The 21,487-nt window shown below is 38.1% G+C and overlaps 1 protein-coding gene across 11 annotated transcripts in view; it reads right to left on the bottom strand.

The window, feature by feature from the left end:
* The window catches only part of CNTN6 (contactin 6), a 304,648-nt gene that overhangs the window by 105,111 nt on the left and 178,050 nt on the right, over positions 1-21,487 (bottom strand). For all 11 annotated transcript variants that reach the window (XM_010370744.2, XM_010370742.2, XM_010370743.2 and 8 more), the window contains one exon: positions 14,545-14,640. In XM_010370744.2, coding sequence (XP_010369046.2) covers positions 14,545-14,640 — 96 coding nt within the window. The remainder of the gene's footprint in view (positions 1-14,544; positions 14,641-21,487) is intronic.

Here is a 21,487-nt window from a genome sequence, read left to right as displayed (position 1 = left end):
GTAACTCACAGGGGAGTAGTAGTTTATGCTTCTTGGAGCCTCTTGTCCAAACAGAGAGCTGAGCTGCTATTTGCCAACTGTACTTCCATTAAAAACTGGCACAGAAGCAAGACATGGCAGAGACAAAAGAAGCTAATTATTTCTGATATGTTCTAGTAGGTTTCCTCAGCTGGGAACAGACCACCTGAAACATTCTTCACTAACCTTACTAAATTTGAATTCCCAAAAGTAAAAGGTGACAAAACAAACTGACAGCTATTTTGGACTTAAATCTGATCTATAGAGACAAACTCTTGAAAATGGGAATGAGAGAATATTGTCATTTTGTCATTGCTTCCATCAAGAAAAATATTGTGTGAAGCATGAGCCACATACTTAAGGAATGAGATTTTAGGAAGGAAGAAATAAAGGGAAAAAGGAGAAAGAAAAAAGGGAGAAAGGAAAGGTGGAAGGAAGGAAAGAGAAAGAAGGAAAAAGTTAAACTGTTAATAGTGGGGAGGAACAAAGTAATTAATTTCGCACAACAATTTATAAATGATGGCAGTAAAAAGAAATTTATCTCTGCAGACACAACCCTGATATCATTCCCAGGAGTGAAGAAGACACGAAGTAAAGATTTGACCAGGAACAACGAGAACACAGAAATGCTACTTGTGCATGAAGAGAGAAAATGCAAAAAGTGTCATTAAACCATAAAAGTAGTTTCAGGTGGGAAAAAAACCTAAGTAGTATTGTTATGCAAAAAGCATGTTACGAGTGTGGGAACTTGTGTGTGTGTGTGTGTGTGTGTGTGTGTGTGATGGTTATGCAAATTCTTACATTTAAAAACCTGGAGATGTATACAGTGGTTTTCTCAGAGTGAGTGGAGGGAAATACAAAAGGCTTTCACTCTCTTTGTAATGTGTTTCTGTCATATTATAATTTTAAATTACAATGCACTTTTTTGTGTAAATGGAAGAAAGAATCAACAGGATAAGAATAGTGTCAGAAAGGCTAAACACTAGAATGAGCTGCAACTTGTAAAAACAGGGTGGATAACATTTCTTATTCTTACTCTGAACTGTTCAAATTGATGTTTTATGTTTTATGCAGGCATTGATTCCCAAACCTGATTCACATTAGAATCACTAAAGAAGCTTGCTAAAATACAAATAGCTAACTCAATTCTTAGCAATTTAGTTTTATTTATTCTGTCTGAGCCAGATATCATGGAATCTGTGTTTTCAACACCCACCAAATGACGCATGCAATTGACTGAAATATTTTGTTCAGAGCACCCATTATTGAAAGAGGAATTAAGGCCGGGTGCGGTGGCTCAAGCCTGTAATCCCAGCACTTTGGGAGGCCGAGACGGGCGGATCACGAGGTCAGGAGATCGAGACCATCCTGGCTAACACGGTGAAACCCCGTCTCTACTAAAAAAATACAAAAAACTAGCCGGGCGAGGTGGTGGGCGCCTGTAGTCCCAGCTACTCGGGAGGCTGAGGCAGGAAAATGGCGTAAACCCGGGAGGCGGAGCTTGCAGTGAGCTGAGATCCGGTCACTGCACTGCAGCCCGGGCGACAGAGCGAGACTCCGTCTCAAAAAAAAAAAAAAAAAAAAAAAAAAAAAAAAAAAAAAAAAAAAAAAAAAGAAAGAGGAATTAAAAATCTCAAGTTTATCAAGAGATAAAAAACAAAATGTAGCAAAGGCCAGTCACAAAAGAAAGTGATAAAACTTTGATTTTGGCTCAGGAAGAAAAAGATTTTGGAAGCCTATTACAACTGTCTTTTTACATTGAAGGGTTGCCACGTGCATAAAAAGTTAAATAAAACCCTCTCTATCAATGTCCAGAAGGCAAAAGTAGGACTCGGGACTGTTGGAGGTGACAGAATGCTGTTGGACTTAATATAATAAAGAGCAGTCTACATTTTAGAAGGATAGCAGTAGATGATTTACTAGGTTGTGAGCTCTTTCTCATTAGACATGATCAAGCAGAGTGTGGATGAATACTACTTGGGATGTTGCAAAAAAAGATTATTTTGACAACGGATGGGGACTAAACCTAAGCTTCTATGGTTTACTCCACCCTCAACATTCCTTTGATCTCCCTACGAGTCTATGCTTTTGGATCAAGTATGCATAAACGCAATTTGCTTTTAATTTTTGAAAAATGCTTTGAGATTCTTGTGCTATTCTCATGTATTGAGTCTTTATTTTCTTTTGCAAGTCCCTATTGGAGTCTTTCATCATTCCATGTGGTCTCTTGCTTCAAAGTTTCTTTACTGACGTTCTTTGCTGCCTCACTTCTAAGCCTGTTGCTGTCTCCACCAAAGAGATGCTCAAAGAGTTTTTGTTTGAAACCAGAATCATCTAGATAGTAAATTTTTCTTCAATATAAAGAGGAGGGAAAAAATGTAGTTCAGATTCCCCTGTTGTCATTGACTCCTCATCTTTTGAACCTTTTTGTGAAATAAAGACAATCTCGAGCAAATTCCCAGGGCCATGTCTCAGCTTACGGATCCTTATTCAATGCCTATTTGTGGAGAGAAATACGCTTTAGCTCTGTGAAATCCAATGTCACCCCTTTCACTTAACAAAAATTACAGGTTGCCGCTAGTGCCCAAGAAATCTTTGTATTCTTCAACCTGTAATCTTGGGACCTGAGACTGTAATTTTCCTCTCTCCCTTGGTGAATTCATTTTTACCTTAGCTGCTAAAACTTTCCAATCTATTCCTACATGTGGTGTGTCCTTCTTTAATAGTGGGATATTTAGAAGCTGCTGGAAGAATCTAGTCCAGAAATAGGGAAGATTACATAAAGATTAATAATAAATTCAGAAAAAAACCTTGCATTTCATCATACCAGCAATTGCTTTATGAGGCAAAAAAAAAAAAAAAAAAAAAAATATATTGCTAATAAGCCCGTTATACAGAAAGGGTGCAAGAACTAACAGTACAAAGGTAATTTCCCAAAATTGTATTCATAATGTGTGGGAGGAGTAGGGCTTGAACCTAGATTCTTCACATGCCAAATCTTTGCTCTTTCCCTAAAAATAGTGTCAGAGGCGTTTGAACCAGAGCAACTCCATCTTGAATAGGGACTGTGTAAATGAGTCTGAAACCTACTGGGCTGCATTTGCAGGAAGTTAAGGCATTTTAAATTACAGGATGGGATAGGAGGTCAGTACAAGATACAGATCATAAAGACCTTATTGATAAAACAGTTTCAGTAAAGAAGCCGGCTGAAACCCACCAACACCAAGACAGCAATGAGAGTGACCTCTGGTTGTCCTCACTGCTACACTCCCATTAGTGCCATAACAATTTATAAATGCCACGGTAGCATCAGAAAGTTACCGTATATGGTCTAAAAAGGGGAGGCATATAATGATTATTTAGCATATAGTCAATAAATAACCATACAAATGGAAAACCAGCAGCTCTCGGGGCTGCTATGTCTATGGAGTAGCCATTCTTTTATTCCTTTACTTTCCTAATAAACTTACTTTCATTTTGCTCTATGAAAATGCCCTGCATTCTTTCTTGTGCAAGATCCAAGAAGCCTCTCTTGGAGTCTGGATCTGAACCCCTTTCCCATAACAATAGCTTTCTACTTTTCAATGTCTTTACAATTGATCCTCTTTTTCTATGTTCATTTCCTCTCCTTGACTCTTCCTCCGCACCTTTAACCTTCCTTCAAAACTCCCAAGCTCCACAAGTAACCAACCTTACTCACATTCTAAGACATATGTTCCTCACTGTCCATTCCCTCCTCCATTAACATTGCCTGTCCTGCAACCAATTTCTTAAGTCATAGATTAATAAGTTAAACTGTCATTTGCAATTACTGTAAAGTACTTATTGGTGATATTATCAGGGAGTAGAACTGATATAAAAACTTGAAGAAGTAAATTTTCCCTCTTAAATGGTCCTCTCTGAAGCAGAATTTCTAAAACTTCACGCATCAGAACCCCTTGAAAGACTTGCTAAACCACAAGCTGCTGGGCTCCACCCTCAGACTCTGTGATTCAGTAAGTCTGAGGAGGGGTCAGAAAATCTGTGTTGCTAACAAGCTCCCGGGTGACAATGACACTAGGGGATCTGGAGCTACGCTTTGGAAATCATTGATAAAAATGATAAACTTCTGTCTCCTCTGCATAATCACACTGGGAAGGGAAACACCTGGATTTTGAATGGTGGACCACCTTGTACATTTGCGTTTGAGTGGTGTGTTGGAGTCTGGAGAAAAGGCTATTTCTTAGTTTATAAATTCATAAAATGTCTGGGATGGCAGGAATTTGTGAGACCTGCCAGTCCTACTCTTCATTTTTACAAGTGAAGAAGCAGAGGGGAATAGATTTAGCAGCAGCTCTGGGAGTACAATCAAGGTGCCCTTTTGTGCCCTCTGAATTGGTGAAGATGTAAAGCTGCAAGTCTTTGCTGTCATAGTATTTCTCACCCTGCCCTGCTCCCTTCTCCCCATGGGCTGGCTCTTCCCATTCATCTGAACAGCCAGCATGCACTGGGGGCTTTTATCTATTTTGTTCCAGCATCAGCCACTGCTGTGCTTAATTTGTATATCTTTTAATGGGGAAAGAAAAAAAACCTTCCAAATTGGAAGTTTAAAAACCTTCCCATTTGGCTTTTCTTAATTAAATGTATAATTCATGAGCCACTTAGGTGGAAACCATTGAATTTTTAAATATTTTCTCCACCATGGATGACATTTATCGGTTATTAATGGTTGTGATGCATTTTTCCTGTGATGATTCAGCAGTAGCATTAGAGTTGAATGATAATTGGTCCTTCCTGAAGCATTTTTTTGTAGTTTCACAATGACACCATCCTCTACAATTGTATTATTATTAGAAACGGCAGATCTGCAGTAAGCAATTGAAGACTCTATCTGCTGCTCTCTCAAGCATACAACAAATCCTATTTTCCCCAGAGCATGATTATGTTTTGACATCTTTTACAGCCCTATGTCTTGTACTGTAATATTTAAAATACAAACAAGAAAGATATATTCAATTATACCCATTATATAGCATGTAATTTTTATTAGATGAAAAATATCTCATGTGAAAGAGAACCATCATGATAAACATTGACACTGAGAACTTCTATTGGCACTGTAGAACAGATCTCAAAACTGGTAGGATGTTTCCTGAGGCAGAAAATAAATGAGCAGAATAAAGAACTTGAAGTATAGTGTTCAGATTTACCGGGTAAATCCCCCCTTTGGAATATTTCAGAATGTGTGTACTTTACTGCAAACCTTGTGTAGTGCTCCAGGGTTAAATGTGACTGACTCTTGGGTGGTAAATCATGGTTATGCTAGCTCAGTGGCAAAAACCTAATCCAGGAAGAATAATTCCTTTTCTGGACTGAAGTCATTGATATTAGGGCTGAGGAAGTTTATGATGTAACCCAGAAAAGTGCCTAACACCTTTAAAATCCACTCCTATTTGAATTCCCAGTCGTTCCACAATTACTGCTTGATCACCTGGATTTTATTGGATCCCTTCTGATTTACACACCTACTGCTTGGAATCAGGGAGATGGTGGTCTTTATGGCCTACGAATGACAGTTAAATAAAGGTCTCATGTGTTCCTAATATTGCTAAGTTCCAAATAACTATAGAACTGGTTGTAGATTGGCCAAAACTACTTGGAGAAGGAATGAAAACACAGCTGTCTCAAGGCAAACCCCCAAGCTGGGGTTCAGCCTGGGAGGCCACATGAGTTCTTGGCTTCTCAAGAGCAAGTCAACAGCGTTAAGTGAAAGCAAGTTTATTAAGAAAGTAAAGGAATGAGAGTGGCTACTCCATAGGCAGAGCAGCCCAAAGGGCTGCTTGCTGGCTATTTTTGTGGTTATTCCTTGCTCATATGCTAAACATGGGACAGAATATTCATTAGATTCCTAGGAAAGGGGAGGAGAATTCCCAGGACTGAAGGCTCCCACTTTTAGACCATTATTGCGTAGCTTCTGGAAGTTGCCATGACATTTGTAAACTGTCATGGCACTGGTGGGAGTGTCTCTTAGCATGTTAATGCATTACAGTTAGCTTATAATAAGCAGTGTGGATGATTAGAGATAGCTTTTATCACTATCTTGGTTTTGGTGGGTTTTGACTGGCTTCTTTACCACATCTCATTTTATCGGTGGGGTGTTTTTGACCTGTACTTTGCAAAACCAGTCCTATCAGACTCTTATCTCATAGCCAGTTTCTGAGTGAATTGCTGGGAAACCTCCAATTCTAAGGGAGACCAAGCAAGTCATAGGATACAAATATACGGTGAATACAGCACGCGGATGAGTCTTGACTCTTTATTCAATTTGCCAGTTTGTGTCTTTTAATTGGGACGTTTAGCCTGTTTACCTTTAAGGTTAATAATATAATAGCAAAGACTTGGAACCAACCCAAATGCCAATCAGTGATAGACTGGATATTATGCCTATCTATCTATCAATGATAGATTGCCACATTTTCTTTAAAATGTGGCACATATACACCATGGAATACTATACAGTCATAAAAAAGGGATGAGTTCATGTCCTTTGCAGGGACATGGATGAAGCTCGAAGCCATCATTTTCAGCAAACTAACACAAGAACAGAAAACCAAACACCACATGTTCTCACTCATAAGTGGGAGTTGAACAATGAGAACACATGGACACAGGGAGGGGCACATCACACACTGGGGCCTTTTGGGGGTTGGGGGGCTAGGGGTGGTATAGCATTAGGAGAAAAACCTAATGTAGATGACCGGTTGATGGGTGGGGCAAACCACCATGGCACGTGTATACCTATGTAACAAACCTGCACCTTCTCCACATGTGCCCCAGAACTTAAACAAAAAAAGAAAGAAAGAATTACTCCCTATCTCCCCGACATCTGGCCCTTCTGTCACAAAGTGTACCAGTGTTGGAAAACCCTGGCTCCTACAAATGGTAACAGGCTGCAACAGGAGAGTTCTGTTTGATGTGCTGGAAAGCAAGGAAAACAGTCTTTCTAAGAGTGAATGGAGTCTGAAAGTGGAGGGAAGGAATGTACAAACATGGGACTTAAAGAAATAAACTTCCTAGAGAGCTGACTTTGGCCAGCTATGAAGATTGGGAAAAGCCATGAGCTTCCTGGTCCTAACAGTGTACACTCATTTTAGGTAAATCAGTCGACCTCTCTCTGTGTTGTTTACATAGTCTCCAGTAGAGTAAAGAACTCTTGCTATCTCCTTGTATTATTTAACAACTTTTAAGTGTCTCTTCTAGACCAGATTATGCCAGAGAAAATTAGGCAGTGGAATAAATGCACTGGTGTTTAGATAGGATCTTTAGAATTCCAGAGACAAGATCTTGGTCAAGTTATGTTATTAGTTTAGTTCAGTTAACTATAGTTGTTAGTTAACACTAACAATTTTAACACAATACTCAATTTGTAAAATTGACATATCTTTCCTGAAAATGTTAAATGAATTGAGGTATTGCAAATGCTGAGTTGAGTGCCTAGTACATAGTAAGTATTCATTATCTTATCCAATTATGTAGTATTAAATATTACTTATATAAGGTGAGTTCCAAATTTAGCTCTTCAAACCAGATCTTTTGCGCTGAACATGTAATCCAGCTGCCTGCTAGAAATTTTCACCCTTGTATCTGATTGGTATCTGAACATTAACATCTCCTAAAACAAATTCCTGATTTACTCCATCCCTAAACCTGCTCCCCCTTCATCAACTCCACCCCAATAAATGATACTCCATGTTCCAGTTGGTCTGTCCCAAATTCTTGGAGTTATCTTTTACCCTTCTCTTTCTCTTATAACCCACATTCAGTCTTTCAGGAAATTATTTTAGTTATACCTTATAAATACATATGGAAGATTGGTAATTGTCTATCTGTCTACAGCAATCCACCTGGTCCAAGTCACCATTATCTCTCATGAAATAACACAATCACTTTTTAACTGCTATGTTCTTGCCCCTCTGTAGTCTACTATCCAGAGTAAATTTTTAAAAATGAAAGTCAGAGAAAGCATGTCACTGTTCTGAATATAAGCCAGTGAATTTTCATCTCACTCACAGGGAAAGGCAAAGTACCTAAAATGTCTGAAAGTAAGGCTGTGTGTCCTCATTTACTCTCCTGTTTGCTCATTTTACTTCACCTATGCTGACCTCAGTGCCATTCTCCCAATACGCTGGACATGGTTTCCCCGCAGATTCTTTGCACATGCTATTTCCTCCACCTGAACTACCTTTACTTAATATGTCTCACTCCCTCACTTCTTTAGTTCTCAGCTCAAATGGCAGTGCAACCTTCTTTTACCTTAGAATTTACAATAGCTACAGCTACTATTTCCTATCCCCTTTTATTTTTCTTCTGGCTTTTATTACCACCTGTCATGCTTTACATTTCTTTATTATAAGATTCATGGAACTAAAACTTTGTCTCTCCTCTCCACTTTATCACTAAAATACAGAAAATCGAGAGGCACTTAGTAACTACACAATAAATATTTGTTGAGTGAATACTCAGTGTACAAGTTCAATAATATGGTTATTATCATTACTATTATTATTATACCAACAGGGACTGTTGGGCCTGTCTGCCTTTTACACATTCAAAGGGCATCAGAGTAACATATCCACTGCCAATTTGACCTACCTACTAAGACAAAAGCACTTTCATTTACTCCAGAAACAGCAAACGCACCAACTGGAGGAAGGGGATATTAAATTTTAGCACTTTTTTCTCTACATAATTTTCCTCTTTATTCTATAACACAGTTGTGAGCCTTTGGTGGAATTGTCAACTTCTTTATTGATGCAAATACAAACAGCGGGCTCAGACAGTAGTGCTATCTTCCTGCTACAGACATAGATGATCCAAACTTCTGGCATTAATTCAATTGTTCTACCAACCTGAAAGTTGGATCTGAGGAGGGAATGGAACATTTCCTCTAAATCAAATTTTAAACTTATAATTTTTATGAACTCAGGATTTAGAGTTTCTTTTTTGTTTGTTTGTTTGTTTTTTGAGACAAAGTCCCACTCTTGTCCCCCAGGCTGGAGTGCAATGGCGTGATCTTGGCTCATTGCAACCTCCACCTCCTGGGGTCAAGTGATTCTCCTGCCTCAGCCTCCCGAGTGCTTGGGATTACAGGCACACGCCACCACACCTGGCTAATTTTTGTATTTTTAGGAGAGACGGGGTTTGACCATGTTGGCCAGGCTGGTCTCGAACTCCTGACCTCAAGTGATCTTCCCGCCTCGGCCTCCCAAAGTGCTGGGATTACAGGTGTGAGCCACTGCACCCAGCCGAGAGTTTCATATCTATCGAATAAAGGGAAAGAGTGTTCTTTACTTTGGATAAAGTGAAACTATTACTACATAGTGAAGGAGGTTTTAATTATTGTAGACAACACGTATGGTTGCTTCATTCTGTCATTTTTAAATAAAATTTCCTATGAGGCTGGACTAACTCACTGGGCCCGTGAAAGTTTATTGACTGCTTGTTTTCATATTCCTCCTTCAGTTTTGGTTTCAAGGGTGTTATGTCTATTCCAAAATTTAAAGGAAATTCTGCCTTCAGCTCTGTTGCAAATAGTTTGTGCAGACTTTTTGTGACGAGTGACTGAAACTTAACAAAAGCTCACTTTTGAGGTAAGTGAGAATCCATGGTGGAAAGACTTCTCTGCATACAGCTCAAAGTTCAACCAAAGGCACAGTGACATCCTATGCCCCATAAATAAATAAAATAAATATAAAATAAGTTTTGTGGGCTGAGCGCAGTGGCTCACACCCGTAATCCCAGCACTTTGGGAGGCCGAGGCAGGCGGATCACATGAGGTCAGGAGTTGGAGACCCACTCCGTCTCTACTAAAAAAAAACATAAAAAAATTAGCCAGGTGTGGTGGCATGCACCTATAGTCCCAGCTACACAGGAGGCTGAGGCAGGAGAATCACTTGAACCCGGGAGGCGGAGGTTGCAGTGAGCCAAGATGGTACCACTGCACTCCAGACTGGGTAACAGGGCGCGACTCCCTCTCAAAAAAAAGAAAAAATAAAATAAAAGAGTTTTATGTTGTCTCTTTCTGTTGCATGAACCAAGGGATGACCTTGGAACCCTGCAGGGACATAGTGAAAGAAATAAAATATTTTTGTTTGGCCAACTACTAAATTTCGTTCTGCCAAGCACTGAGAAGCTAAAGGAGTAATGAATTTTTCTGAGTTAGGTGTCCAAATGGAGAAGAATTATAATAGATAATCAAGGGAATTGTTGGAGATTGTTGGGAAGATGTAGGAGTCATAGCCTACCAGTGAGAGAGCGTTTAGGAGGAACGAAGGAGATGTCTAACAGGAATCTCAATGAAGTTTTGTAATCAGATGTGCCTTGTAGTCCTCTCTGTGCTGTCCTTACAAAACTTCGTGAAACCTACATTTCTCGGAAATATTTTACAGATAAGATTTTTTGGAAAGATGGGAACAAGGGCTGAGTCTAGTCCGAAGGACAGAGATTCAGTTACAATCACAAAACCCATCTCTGATTAGGGAATAGGATTAAAAGAGAAATATACTCCTCCACTCAGATTACAGAGAATGGTGCCTATTCTGCTTCCACATTTTGAAATGATGAAATAGGGTGTCTTGAACTGTGTGCTGGCATTATTGCCTAGGTTCTTTTTCTTTTTCACTATGATGCCTTCTCTGCTAAAATAACCTTTCCGGGTAAAACCCTTCCTTTCTAGAGCACATTTGCGTTTAAGCTTCAAAACTGGGTAGAAAGCATTCACAGAAGGCCTATGCTGGAGTCAGGTCTCCGTTTGTGTATGCAGAAGAAAGGACAGCTCTATAAAAGTACCTGTTTATTTGGTTTATGTTGATTACTCTATTTCATGGGGTTGTGGCCAATCATTTACATGGAAAAACCAACTAGACACTTTTCTGTTTTGTGGAGCCATTCTTTGCTGGGTAAATTTATAAAATTTAGCCACATTGATACTTTTTCTTACTGTCCTATAAAGTTATACACGTGTGTGTGTGTGTATATATATATATACACACAAACATATATCACACTAAAATATATTTGATAGGCCTGCCTTGTCAAAAAAAAACGTTTTCTATAATTTATGTGAATACACTCAAAAGAAAGCATAAATAATTCAGAATATTCTGATAATATCAAGCTTAACGTGATTTCTCCCTTGTTGCAGAACTCCCCGTGAGACTCATTCTTGCTGACTGTTTATGTTGAAAAAGACAACAGAATTAAATTATCAAAAATTTGATGTAAAAATTTCAGTCTTGGCTGGGCTCGGTGGCTTATGCCTATAATCCCAGCACTTTGGGAGGCCGAGGCAGGCAGATCATGAGGTCAGAAGTGAAACCCCATCTCTACTAAAAATACAAAAAAAATAGTTGTTCATGGTGGCATGCGCCTTGTAGTTCCGGCTACTTGGGAAGCTGAGGTAGGAGAATCGCTTGAACCTGGGAAGCGGAGGTAGTGGTGAGCAGAGATCGGGCCACTGCACTCCAGCTTAGGCATCAGAAGGAGATTCCGTCTCAAAAAAATAATTAAATAACATTTTTAAAAAATCAGCCATTATGACCTTCTATCTCTGGGGATTCTGTGGCACTTTTCTTTATGAGAAGCTTTTTAAATATTTACACATGAGATTTAAAAAATAATTTGGCCATGCCAACATTTACTTTACAGTGCTCTGTTAACTCCGTCCGCCCCCATTAATATATTTCTAGGACATTGCTCTGTGAGAGCCATGTGTGGTCGGAAATATAGAGCCTTTAGGGAGATTGGAAAGAGAAGAAATAATATTTGAGAAGCATATTGTAGGGCAAAATTCCGAGATGACCTTCAAAGACCCATGCCTTTGTGTATTTCTCTTCATTTGAGTGTGAGTGTGACTTGTAATAGGATGAGAGATCACGTCCATGATTAGATAAGATTAGATGGCACAGGTTGATTTAAAGAAACTGACTTCAGCTTTTGTGGGCATGGTCTATATCAGGTGAGTCCTTACAAGAGATGAGGCTCTTCCTGACTAAAGAGATTTGAAGTGTTCGAGAGACTTAATGTGAGAGAGATTCTCTGTTCCTGGCTTTGACAATGGACAAATGCTCATGGCCAAAAATTCATCTGCCTCTACAAGTTGAGAGTGTACCTTAACAGCCAGTCATCAAGGAAACAGGGACCTTAACGGCAAGAAACAGGATTCAGCCAACAAATATGCCTGGAATTATGAGGAGATGCTACTTGTAACATAAATTAAATCTGGGACCAGGCGTGGTGGCTCATGCCTATAATCCCAGCACTTTGGGAGGCCGCGGTGGGCAGATCACCTGAGGTTAGGAGTTTGAGACCAGCCTGGCCAACATGGCAAAACCCCGTCTCTACCGAAAATACAAAAATTAGCTGGCTATGGCAGTGTACAACTGTAATCCCAGCTACTTGGGAGGCTGAGGTAGGAGAATTGCCTGAACCTGGGAGGCAGAGTTTGCAGTGAGCCAAGATCGAGCCACTGCACTCCAGCCTGGGAGGTAGAGCAAGACACCATCTCAAAAAAAAAGAAAAAAAAAATTGGTATTAGACAATTTGCCATTACTCCCATGCAGTAAGATTATTCAATTACAAAGGTCTTAATTTAAGGCAGTTTTTTGGATATCTGTGACTTAATTTTATGGCATTGATCCCAGGGGCACTACTATAATGAGGGCCTCACATGCTTTAAAAGATCAACATATCCTTTAATGTTGATAGGTGACAAGGTAACAAGGACAAGCGTCTCCTGTCTGGCTGCCTTTTAATTTAAAAAAAATTTCTACATATGGAACTGGTTCATTTACAAATATTTTACATTTCTTTTATTCCCGATTAAACAAAGTTGAAAACAATCTTCAATAGTGTAAAGAATATTTGAATAATATCATAAGAGCATAAAATGACATAGACTGACAAGACAAACTGATATGATTTTGCATATTTTGTCATCTTGTATTATGGTGCTGGAAAACAATTTTCTATACTGTTAAAAAATAAGTACCAAAAGAACCTGAGCAATTGTTGTGTGTTCTGAAACAATATTATTTTATCTCAATATAGCATTAAAAGCATTGCAACTCTTCCCTGTCATTTCAGGTGAATATAATGCTGTAATACTCTGTAATAATACTGAATAAGATACTGTTAACTTTGAATTAGTTTTCTTTTCTTTTGGTCATGGCAATTCACGAGGGTGTGTAAAAATAATAATAGAAAAATGCTTTCAAGTTTTTCAAGGCTCATAAATAATATATGGCTTAACATTAAAAGTAAATTGCTTAAATTTTATTTTTAAACACCTGTCCTATGCATTTTAAAAGTTCTCCCATTCCAGAGTGGAAATCAACTATAACAAGGGCAGTGATAGTTAAGAGCTGAGGGTCTGGGAGCCAGACTTCCTGGATTTGAGTACTGGCTTCATTGCCTGTCAGCTGTGTGACCTTAAACCAGTTAATTAACGTCTTTCTACTTCTCTATAGTGTACTGAGCCTGTAAAACAATAATTGTACTCATATATCTCTTAAAAGTTTTTGTGAAAATTTAAGAATCTAATACATGTTAAAGTCCTTGGGTCTGTGCTGTGTAAGCCCTTGCTGTTTTTACGCTTTCTATAATATAATCAGTGTGATATTGGTTTGTAACAAACGACCCCATGGATGTTTTCACACCACCTCCTTCATGTTCACTGTGAGTTGAGAATCATGACAAAATTTACCAAATCATGTGAAATTTGAGAAAATTCATTCCTAAGGGGATGAGAATCAGTAAGTAGTTTCAATCCCTGACAAGGGGCCAATCCACTGACCAATCCAGAGTCTTCCAAAGTAGAGGCTGGCATTTATTGCTTGACTTTTCTGTTGCCAGGAGACATTCTGATTTGGTCGTATACAGAATTTGCTTCCAGTTAATGGGGTCTATCCTTCCAATAATTAGTGTGACATTGCCAAGAGGAGTGTTGGTTGGAATTTGCTTCTCCATAGAGCCCCAAAATAAAAATGTAGTAACAATCTTAACTTTATTTACTTACTAAAGTACTAGTTATTACACTACTCAATTTACACTTATTAGCTCCTTTAACATTTACAGCAAAACTAAATAAACAAACAGACAAACAAAAAAACAGTTAATGTCTCTATTTTATACATGAGAAAATCAAGCCTCAAAGTGGGTTACATAAATTGCCCCATTGTCATGAAGTTTGCCTGTCACAGCGCCAAATTACAGCTGCGGTTAGTTTCTCTACAAAGCCCTGGCACTCACACTATGTACAATGCCATGCTGTATCTCTTTAAAGACATATTTGCTGCGTGGCTGCTTGAACAAATATTTTAAAAAGAAAATATTTGGATACAGAACTATTTGTTTGCAGTAAATGCAATTGATGAGATTCACAGTTTCATTGATTTGATAAAAGGTGATCATTGACTCTAAGACCTGATGTGCTCACATCACTCTCCAAGTGACCGCATTAATGATGTGACCCAAATCACCCCATCATACCTCCAAAATGTGGCGGTGGGCCACAGAGAAGCACCACACCTTGACCTTCTCGGACAGATACTGTGCTTCTTGTTTTAGTTTCAAAGTCTTCAATATCTTGGAAAACAAAGAAAAGCAGATTTGTAATTAGTTACTTTGCAGAAGAAATATTTTAAAGAAGAATCTCAAGAATATTTTTATTATGAAGGGGAATTAATCTCATACTTTGCTGACCAGAAAAGTTAGTTGACAATCAATTTAACTGCACTTATTATTATCTTGCAAAATTTTGTGTTTCTTTCTTTTTAATTAAACACAGTATGTGATAAAGACAATACTCTATCTGTTTGCTTTTATTCTTCCAGACAGTGTAGACTAGCAGGAAATCTGTTAAGCCCAACACATATTTACTTTGTCTGTCCAAGGAAGGTGTGATTTTAAAAAGGTATATCACAAGTTTGCTGCAGTCTTCCAGAGTCTTAGATTAATGGTTGCCATTTTAAAGTGTGGTTGGCATCTATGTGAATTTAGGATGTAATGGTGTGAGGGAAAGCGTTCTATGTGACAGAACCAATGAGACAGAAAGTATATTTTCAATTTTCTCTTGATTTATTCCTTTACAAAGCAGGCTCATGATCTTATTTGGAATGTGGTGATTTCCTACATAACAGAATCACAGAAATTCAGAGTTGAAAGAGTGCTTACTAGCTACCTTGTTAAGCCGTCTGAGGCATAAATCTTTCCACCTTCCTGAAGAATGGTCACCCATTCTCCTAAATTGTTTAACTTCTTTGAACCTCAGTTTCTTTACCTGTAAAATCCTTTCATTCATTCAATTAGTTATTTGATGCATTAACCTCCTAGTCCGGGTGTGGTGGCTCATTCCTGTAATCCCAGCACTTCGGGAGGCAGAAGCAAGCAAATTGCTTGTGGCCAGGAGTTTGAGCCAGCTTGGCCAATATGACAAAACCCCATCTCTACTAAAATTGCAAAAATTAGCCAGGCATGGTGGCACATGCCTGTGATCCCAGCTGTGTCAGGAGGCTGAGGCATGAGAATTGCTTGAACTCAGGAGGCGGAGGTTGCAATGAGCCGATATTGTGCCACTGTACTCCAGCCTGAGCGACAGAGCTAAAACCGGTCTCAAAAAAAAAAAAAAAAGAAAAAAAAAAGAAAAAAAAAAAAGAAAAAAAAAGGACGTACTGAAAGACAAAAGTAGTATTAAAGGGAGAAGGTTTATTTATGAATAAAACAATAAAACAGGCAGATATTTTACCCTTATTGTGTTTACTATCTAATAGGGAGACCAGAATATTGTTTTAAAAAGAAATACATCATTTACAAATTGTGGTTAGTGTCCTTGAGTGTAGACTGAAATTGTCTACCAAGATCTATTCTCCCTTCTCCCATAATAGTAGATTTGTTGATCAAACATGCTTGTCTAACCACAGATCATATTTCCCAGGCTTCTTTGCAGCTAAATATGGCAAGAAAAAATGATGAATGAAACTTTCACTTACTATGTTTGAGAGGAAATCTCCACAAATTTTGATGTTCCTGATCCACCTACCACCACACCCACCTAAATTGCCAAATTGCCAATGATATGGGAGGTCTTGAAAGCCACTTGTTGAACACAAAAGAGCCACCATTCACCTGGGTATTTGAGCGGACCTGAAGCAGAAACATAGCTAATCTGGAACATCAACTTCAGATCATTCTACTACATATAAGTAAACTTCTATCTTGTTTTGAGGCATTTGTTTTGGGGTCTCTGTCCCATCAGTTTAACTTTTTACCCTAAGGTACCCTGTAAAAGAAAAGAAGAGAGCACTGATCTGACAGATGAGAAAGAGAGAGCCATGCAATGATGGCAAGGTACAGGGAAAGCATTGCTTCCAGAATGAAAAAAACAGTACTAAATTTCTGGATAAAAAAAATGTAGGGAAGTTTTGTGGTATTGAATAGAAGTCAGTGTTATTAGTGCATAATGGGTAAAGTTCCGTAATGAAAGCGCAGTAGTAAGCAGGATATCGTGGGTTATGTATGTATAATACATTTGGCTTGAATTTAAAATACAAATAAAATGCATTGGAAATAATTTAATAATACAGCAGTGCACATCATTGAATCATACCTGGAACATGCATAGAATGTCATGTCATTGAAAATTAAAAAGAATACATCAAATCTAAATGGTCTGACTTGGAACATTCTTAATGTCATGTTCTTTAAAAAGTCACTAAATATTGATACATCATTATCCTATTATGTAAGAAAAACAGTAAAAAAGTAACATAAGTTTTTTACTAAATTGGCATAAAGTTACAGACTGGACTTCTAAAAAAATGCACATTGGTTATCTTAGAGAAATGGCTGGGAGATGTGAAAGTGGAGATTACCCATCTTTATTTACATCTCTCTTTATCTTTTAAAGTCTTCTAAAGATTACATATTGTAGTTTTTTTTGTTTGTTTATTTTTTAAACAACCTTACTGTTGTCTAATTGGAACAAATTATTGGTATTGTTTAGAGGAATTCAAGAATTTCATTTTGGATCTATTAAATTTGTTTTATCCATGAACTATCTAAGTGACAATATTACAAATACTATAAAACAGGGATCTCCAACCCCTAAACCACACAGCAGGAGGTGAGTGGCAGGCAAGCAAACAAAGCTTCATTTTATTTACATCCACTCCCCTTCACTCACATTACCTCCTGAGCTCTGCCTCCTGTTAGATCGGCAGTGGCATTAGATTCTCACAGGAACACAAATCCTATTGTCAACTGTGCATGTGAGGGATCTAGGTTGCACACTCCTTGTGATAATCTAATGCCTGATGATCTGTCACTGTCACCCATCACCCCCAGATGGGACCGTCTAGTTGCAGGAAAACAAGCTTAGGGCTAAGAATTAGATTTATCAGCATATACACCATATTTGAAGTCATAAGTATGAATGTAAACCTGCTGGGGTGACTCTTAAACTTTTGGCATGAGCAAATTGGTGGACAGTTGTCTAGGAGCTAAGCTTGAAAACTTCCATATTTAGAGGTAGAAAACCCACAGAGATGAGAGAGAGAGTTTGTGTAAAAAGCTAGAGGTGGAATAATACATGAACATTAAAGATAAGACAATGTTGGTCATATGTGATCTTGCCAAGAAAAGCTTCAGTAGAGTCTGGGGAAGAAGCCAATATTAATTGAGAAGTGGATAGTAGATAGCAGATAAGGACATGGAGATCACAGTCATGAGACCTCTTTAGAGTTGGCTGTGAATAAGTGGTGAGATTTAGGAAGAATACCAAAAGGTTTGGAGGGTGAGGCCACTATGCTGAAATAAATGATCAAGTAAAGAAAGAGACTGATTATTCAGGAAACAGATAAAATAAGATCCTTGTAAAGCCTGAAGGGTGATCCTCAGAACCCACATGGAAGGATTGACCTTTGTAAGGAAAGAGAAATTAAAACAAAACTTATATGTGCTTATATAAGATGGACTGCAGAGTTTTGCTGGGTTAGATGAGAAAGTTTTCGGTGATGGTTTGAAATTTTTCAATCAAACTGATGGGAGAGCGTTGGGTGGTCATTTGGGAAGATAAAAGATGCAATAAACACACTTATTTTTAGCAGGGTTGTTATGGGGATTAAATAAAATAATGAATTTAAAGTATCTAGACTAAAGCCTGGAGTATTGGTAATTACCATTACTTGGTAATTATAACTACTTGGTAGTGGTAATTACCACAATTATGACATTCCAAGTGGTTAGGGCCAACCATACATTTTCCTCCGACTGATACAAAGTTCAGATAGACTAATGTAAAAATACAAGCTAAATATCACATTCTAGTTCCAAAAAAATTTTTGGAGGCAGATGATTTTATTTGAAACATTCATGGTTTATCTCTGCTAACTACATTACTTCCCATATCAGTGTTCTTTTTGTAAGCATTGCTTTTCAATCCATGTAAAGTATGAGTTCAATAAGAAAGATTCAGCAGATCTGATATGTAAATTGAGAAAGTCTTTTTCTGTACTTTTAATAACAAAAGTATTTGACTAAGATAAACTCTACTGATCCTCAACTACACCTGCTTCCCTTTCTCCACCTGCTCTCAATCAGTCGTCATTAGCTTTATACTAATTTAGAACCTGGCATGCCTACCATGTTTCTCATAGAGGAATTTACATCAAATATGCTTCCTTTCTTCTTTAGCCATGGAAAAACTAAATCAGCCTACATATGTTGGCACTGCTGATGTGAACTATTGCCTTGACTTGGGAGTCCTTTATGGCTTTGGTTTGTATCAGTTTAAATGTGACTCCTGAATAAAAATCAGCCTAATAAACTTTATTTTAAAATGAAAAATTAATATATTGAAATTATTGTTTCTGTTTCTAGTAATAATCGTCATAGGCGACAATTTTAAGGGTTTTTTTCTTACTATTATTTTTGAAAGGTCCCATTAAATTGTGACTACATTGTAATGGTCACAAAAACAAACACTGTCACAAAGGAGTAATGAGAAATTGAATGCGTCTATGAAATTAACAAGCTTTGGATTGAATTCTCTCAATGTCACATTGTCAGTGCTCCACAGTCCTAGGAACATCAATCATCTTTTCAGTGTTAATCAGAAGTCATTATAACACACTGTTGTTAAGAACACTGATACTTTAATATATTCTGTGTTCGCTTCCACTTAAACAGCATCCGCTTGTGACATAATTTCTCTGTGCCTTTTATGATTACAATGGGATTTCTATTAGCTGACATGAAAGGAAATCAACGCCTCTCAAAAGTCACACAAGTCCTGTTAGCTATCAAAACAGTCATTCCAAAATGTTACTAGTTCACAGGTTTTAATTAATAATTCACATTTTAAAACCGTTTAATAGCACATAGATCATAGACAAGATATAATTCTGCCTTATTTAAACTATGTGTCATCTTATGTGAATATGCTTTGAACAAGGTCTATTGTACAGATCCAATCTGTATTTCAAATACCCTTCTGCTAGCTGGAAACAAGATTTAATTCAGATCATTTTCTGAGGCAAGGGTGACTGAATTAGGTAGTCATACAAGCATCCAATGAATACTTTTTTGCTCTGTAAGACCTTTAAGAACTCTAGATTTATTCTTCTACAAGGAGAGGCCAGAGAGAACCACCAGTTTCTATTTTTGTCTTATCCATTTTTGCTTAAAAGAAAATTGCTTAGAATGAGATCGTTCTCTGAGATGGTCTCAAATTCTATAATATTTGGAGATATTCTCATAGACCACAAAGGTGACCTGCCCAGCCTGCCCTTGCACACGGGATACAAATCCTGCAGTGATGGTTGCTATTAATGACTTCAATTGTTGAGGTTGCTCTCATTAAACCATTCTGATGGCCATGGCTTATCAGGTCCTGTGGTTTTATTGCTGGTTTTGGAGGAAGCATTTGGCAGGAGCATAAGCAAAAATGCAGTCACAAACAAGGCTCTGTTCCAGAGGCCAGTAGGAAGTGCCTGAGAATGGCCCATAAAATGAGCTTTAAAGAATTACTGGGCCATATGCTGTCTCTTGAAGCAACTAAGGTGCAAAGGAGGGACAAGGGCCACCAAAATGTACTTAAAATTAAGGTTTAGGCAATACAAGTATTGTAACATCTAATTGTAAAGAGAATATATCTTTGCAGCCGCCACATGTAGGAATGAATCTCAGCCTAATTAAAGCAAGAAAACTGTACATCTGCTGCCAAGACCTGAGGATTACAATCAGTGGATGTGCTTGGCAGTGCCAACCCCTGACACAGAAGGAGGCCAGTGGTTTGCCAAGTCTCATAAGCTTTGAGGAAGGCTATGGGTACCCAGGGCCCATTGATCAAGACCAAGAAGACAGCACTTGAAAAGCTGGAGATAGGGAAAATATTCACCAGAAAAATGTGCATGCTTAGAGAAGGACATAGTACACTCAGCTCAGTTGTTAAAAATCTGAGTAATGATATTTTTTCCCCATTTACTCTGTATGAATTATTTCATTATAATGTTTTAAATTTTTTCTTTGTTCTTTCATTTTTTTCATATATGGAGAATAGCTATTATATGTCAGATGCTCTGATAAGTACACTCATTGAATCCTCAGAATCACCTGTAATCCTCACAATCACCTGTACTATTGTCAAGTTCATTTAGTAAAGGAGGAAATTGAGGTTCACAGATGATTGGCCATTGTTCAAAGTTGACTCAGTTTCTATGAGTCCAGATAAGGTTGAAAAAGAGAGTCTGTGTATTAATCCATTTTCATACTGCTATGAAGAAATACTTGAGACTGGATAATTCATAAAGAAAAAGAGTTTTAATGAACTCACAGTTCCACATGGCTCAGGAGGCCTTATAATCATGGTGGAAGGTGAAGGAGGAACAAAGGCACGTCTTACATGGGGGCAGGCAAGACATTGTGCAGGGGAACTGCCCTTTATAAAACCATCAGATCTTGTGAGACTTATTCACTATCAGGAGAATAGCATGGGTAAAATCTGCCCCCATGATTCAATGACCTCCCACAGTGTCCCTCCCATGACACATGGGATTATGGCAACTACAATTTAAGGTGGGATTTGGGTGGGGATACATCCAAACCATCACTCTGGTTCCAGTGCTCACACTCAAACACTGTGCTGTCCTGCTCTCCAGATGTTACCTGGGGCCTCTTTGCCACTTATAATTTATAAAATTAACATAAACTAATACTTCATGTTCAAACAAACAATTAAAAGCCTAGCACTTTTCCAAAGAGTTGTACAAATTTCTAGAGGAGAGGTAAAGGTGCTTTCTTTCCCCCCAAGAATTTGTAGTTTCTAGAAGTGGCTCTGTTTCTAATGTTCTGAATCCTCTGAACCCTTTGTACATCTCTTTATATTTCTTGATTTATCTCCACTCTTACATCTCTCCCTGTATCTGCATGTGAACAT

The sequence above is a fragment of the Rhinopithecus roxellana genome, chromosome 1, assembly GCF_007565055.1.
Source record: "Rhinopithecus roxellana isolate Shanxi Qingling chromosome 1, ASM756505v1, whole genome shotgun sequence".
Taxonomy (NCBI): domain Eukaryota; kingdom Metazoa; phylum Chordata; class Mammalia; order Primates; family Cercopithecidae; genus Rhinopithecus; species Rhinopithecus roxellana.
This window is presented reverse-complemented; position numbering and strand designations above follow the sequence as displayed.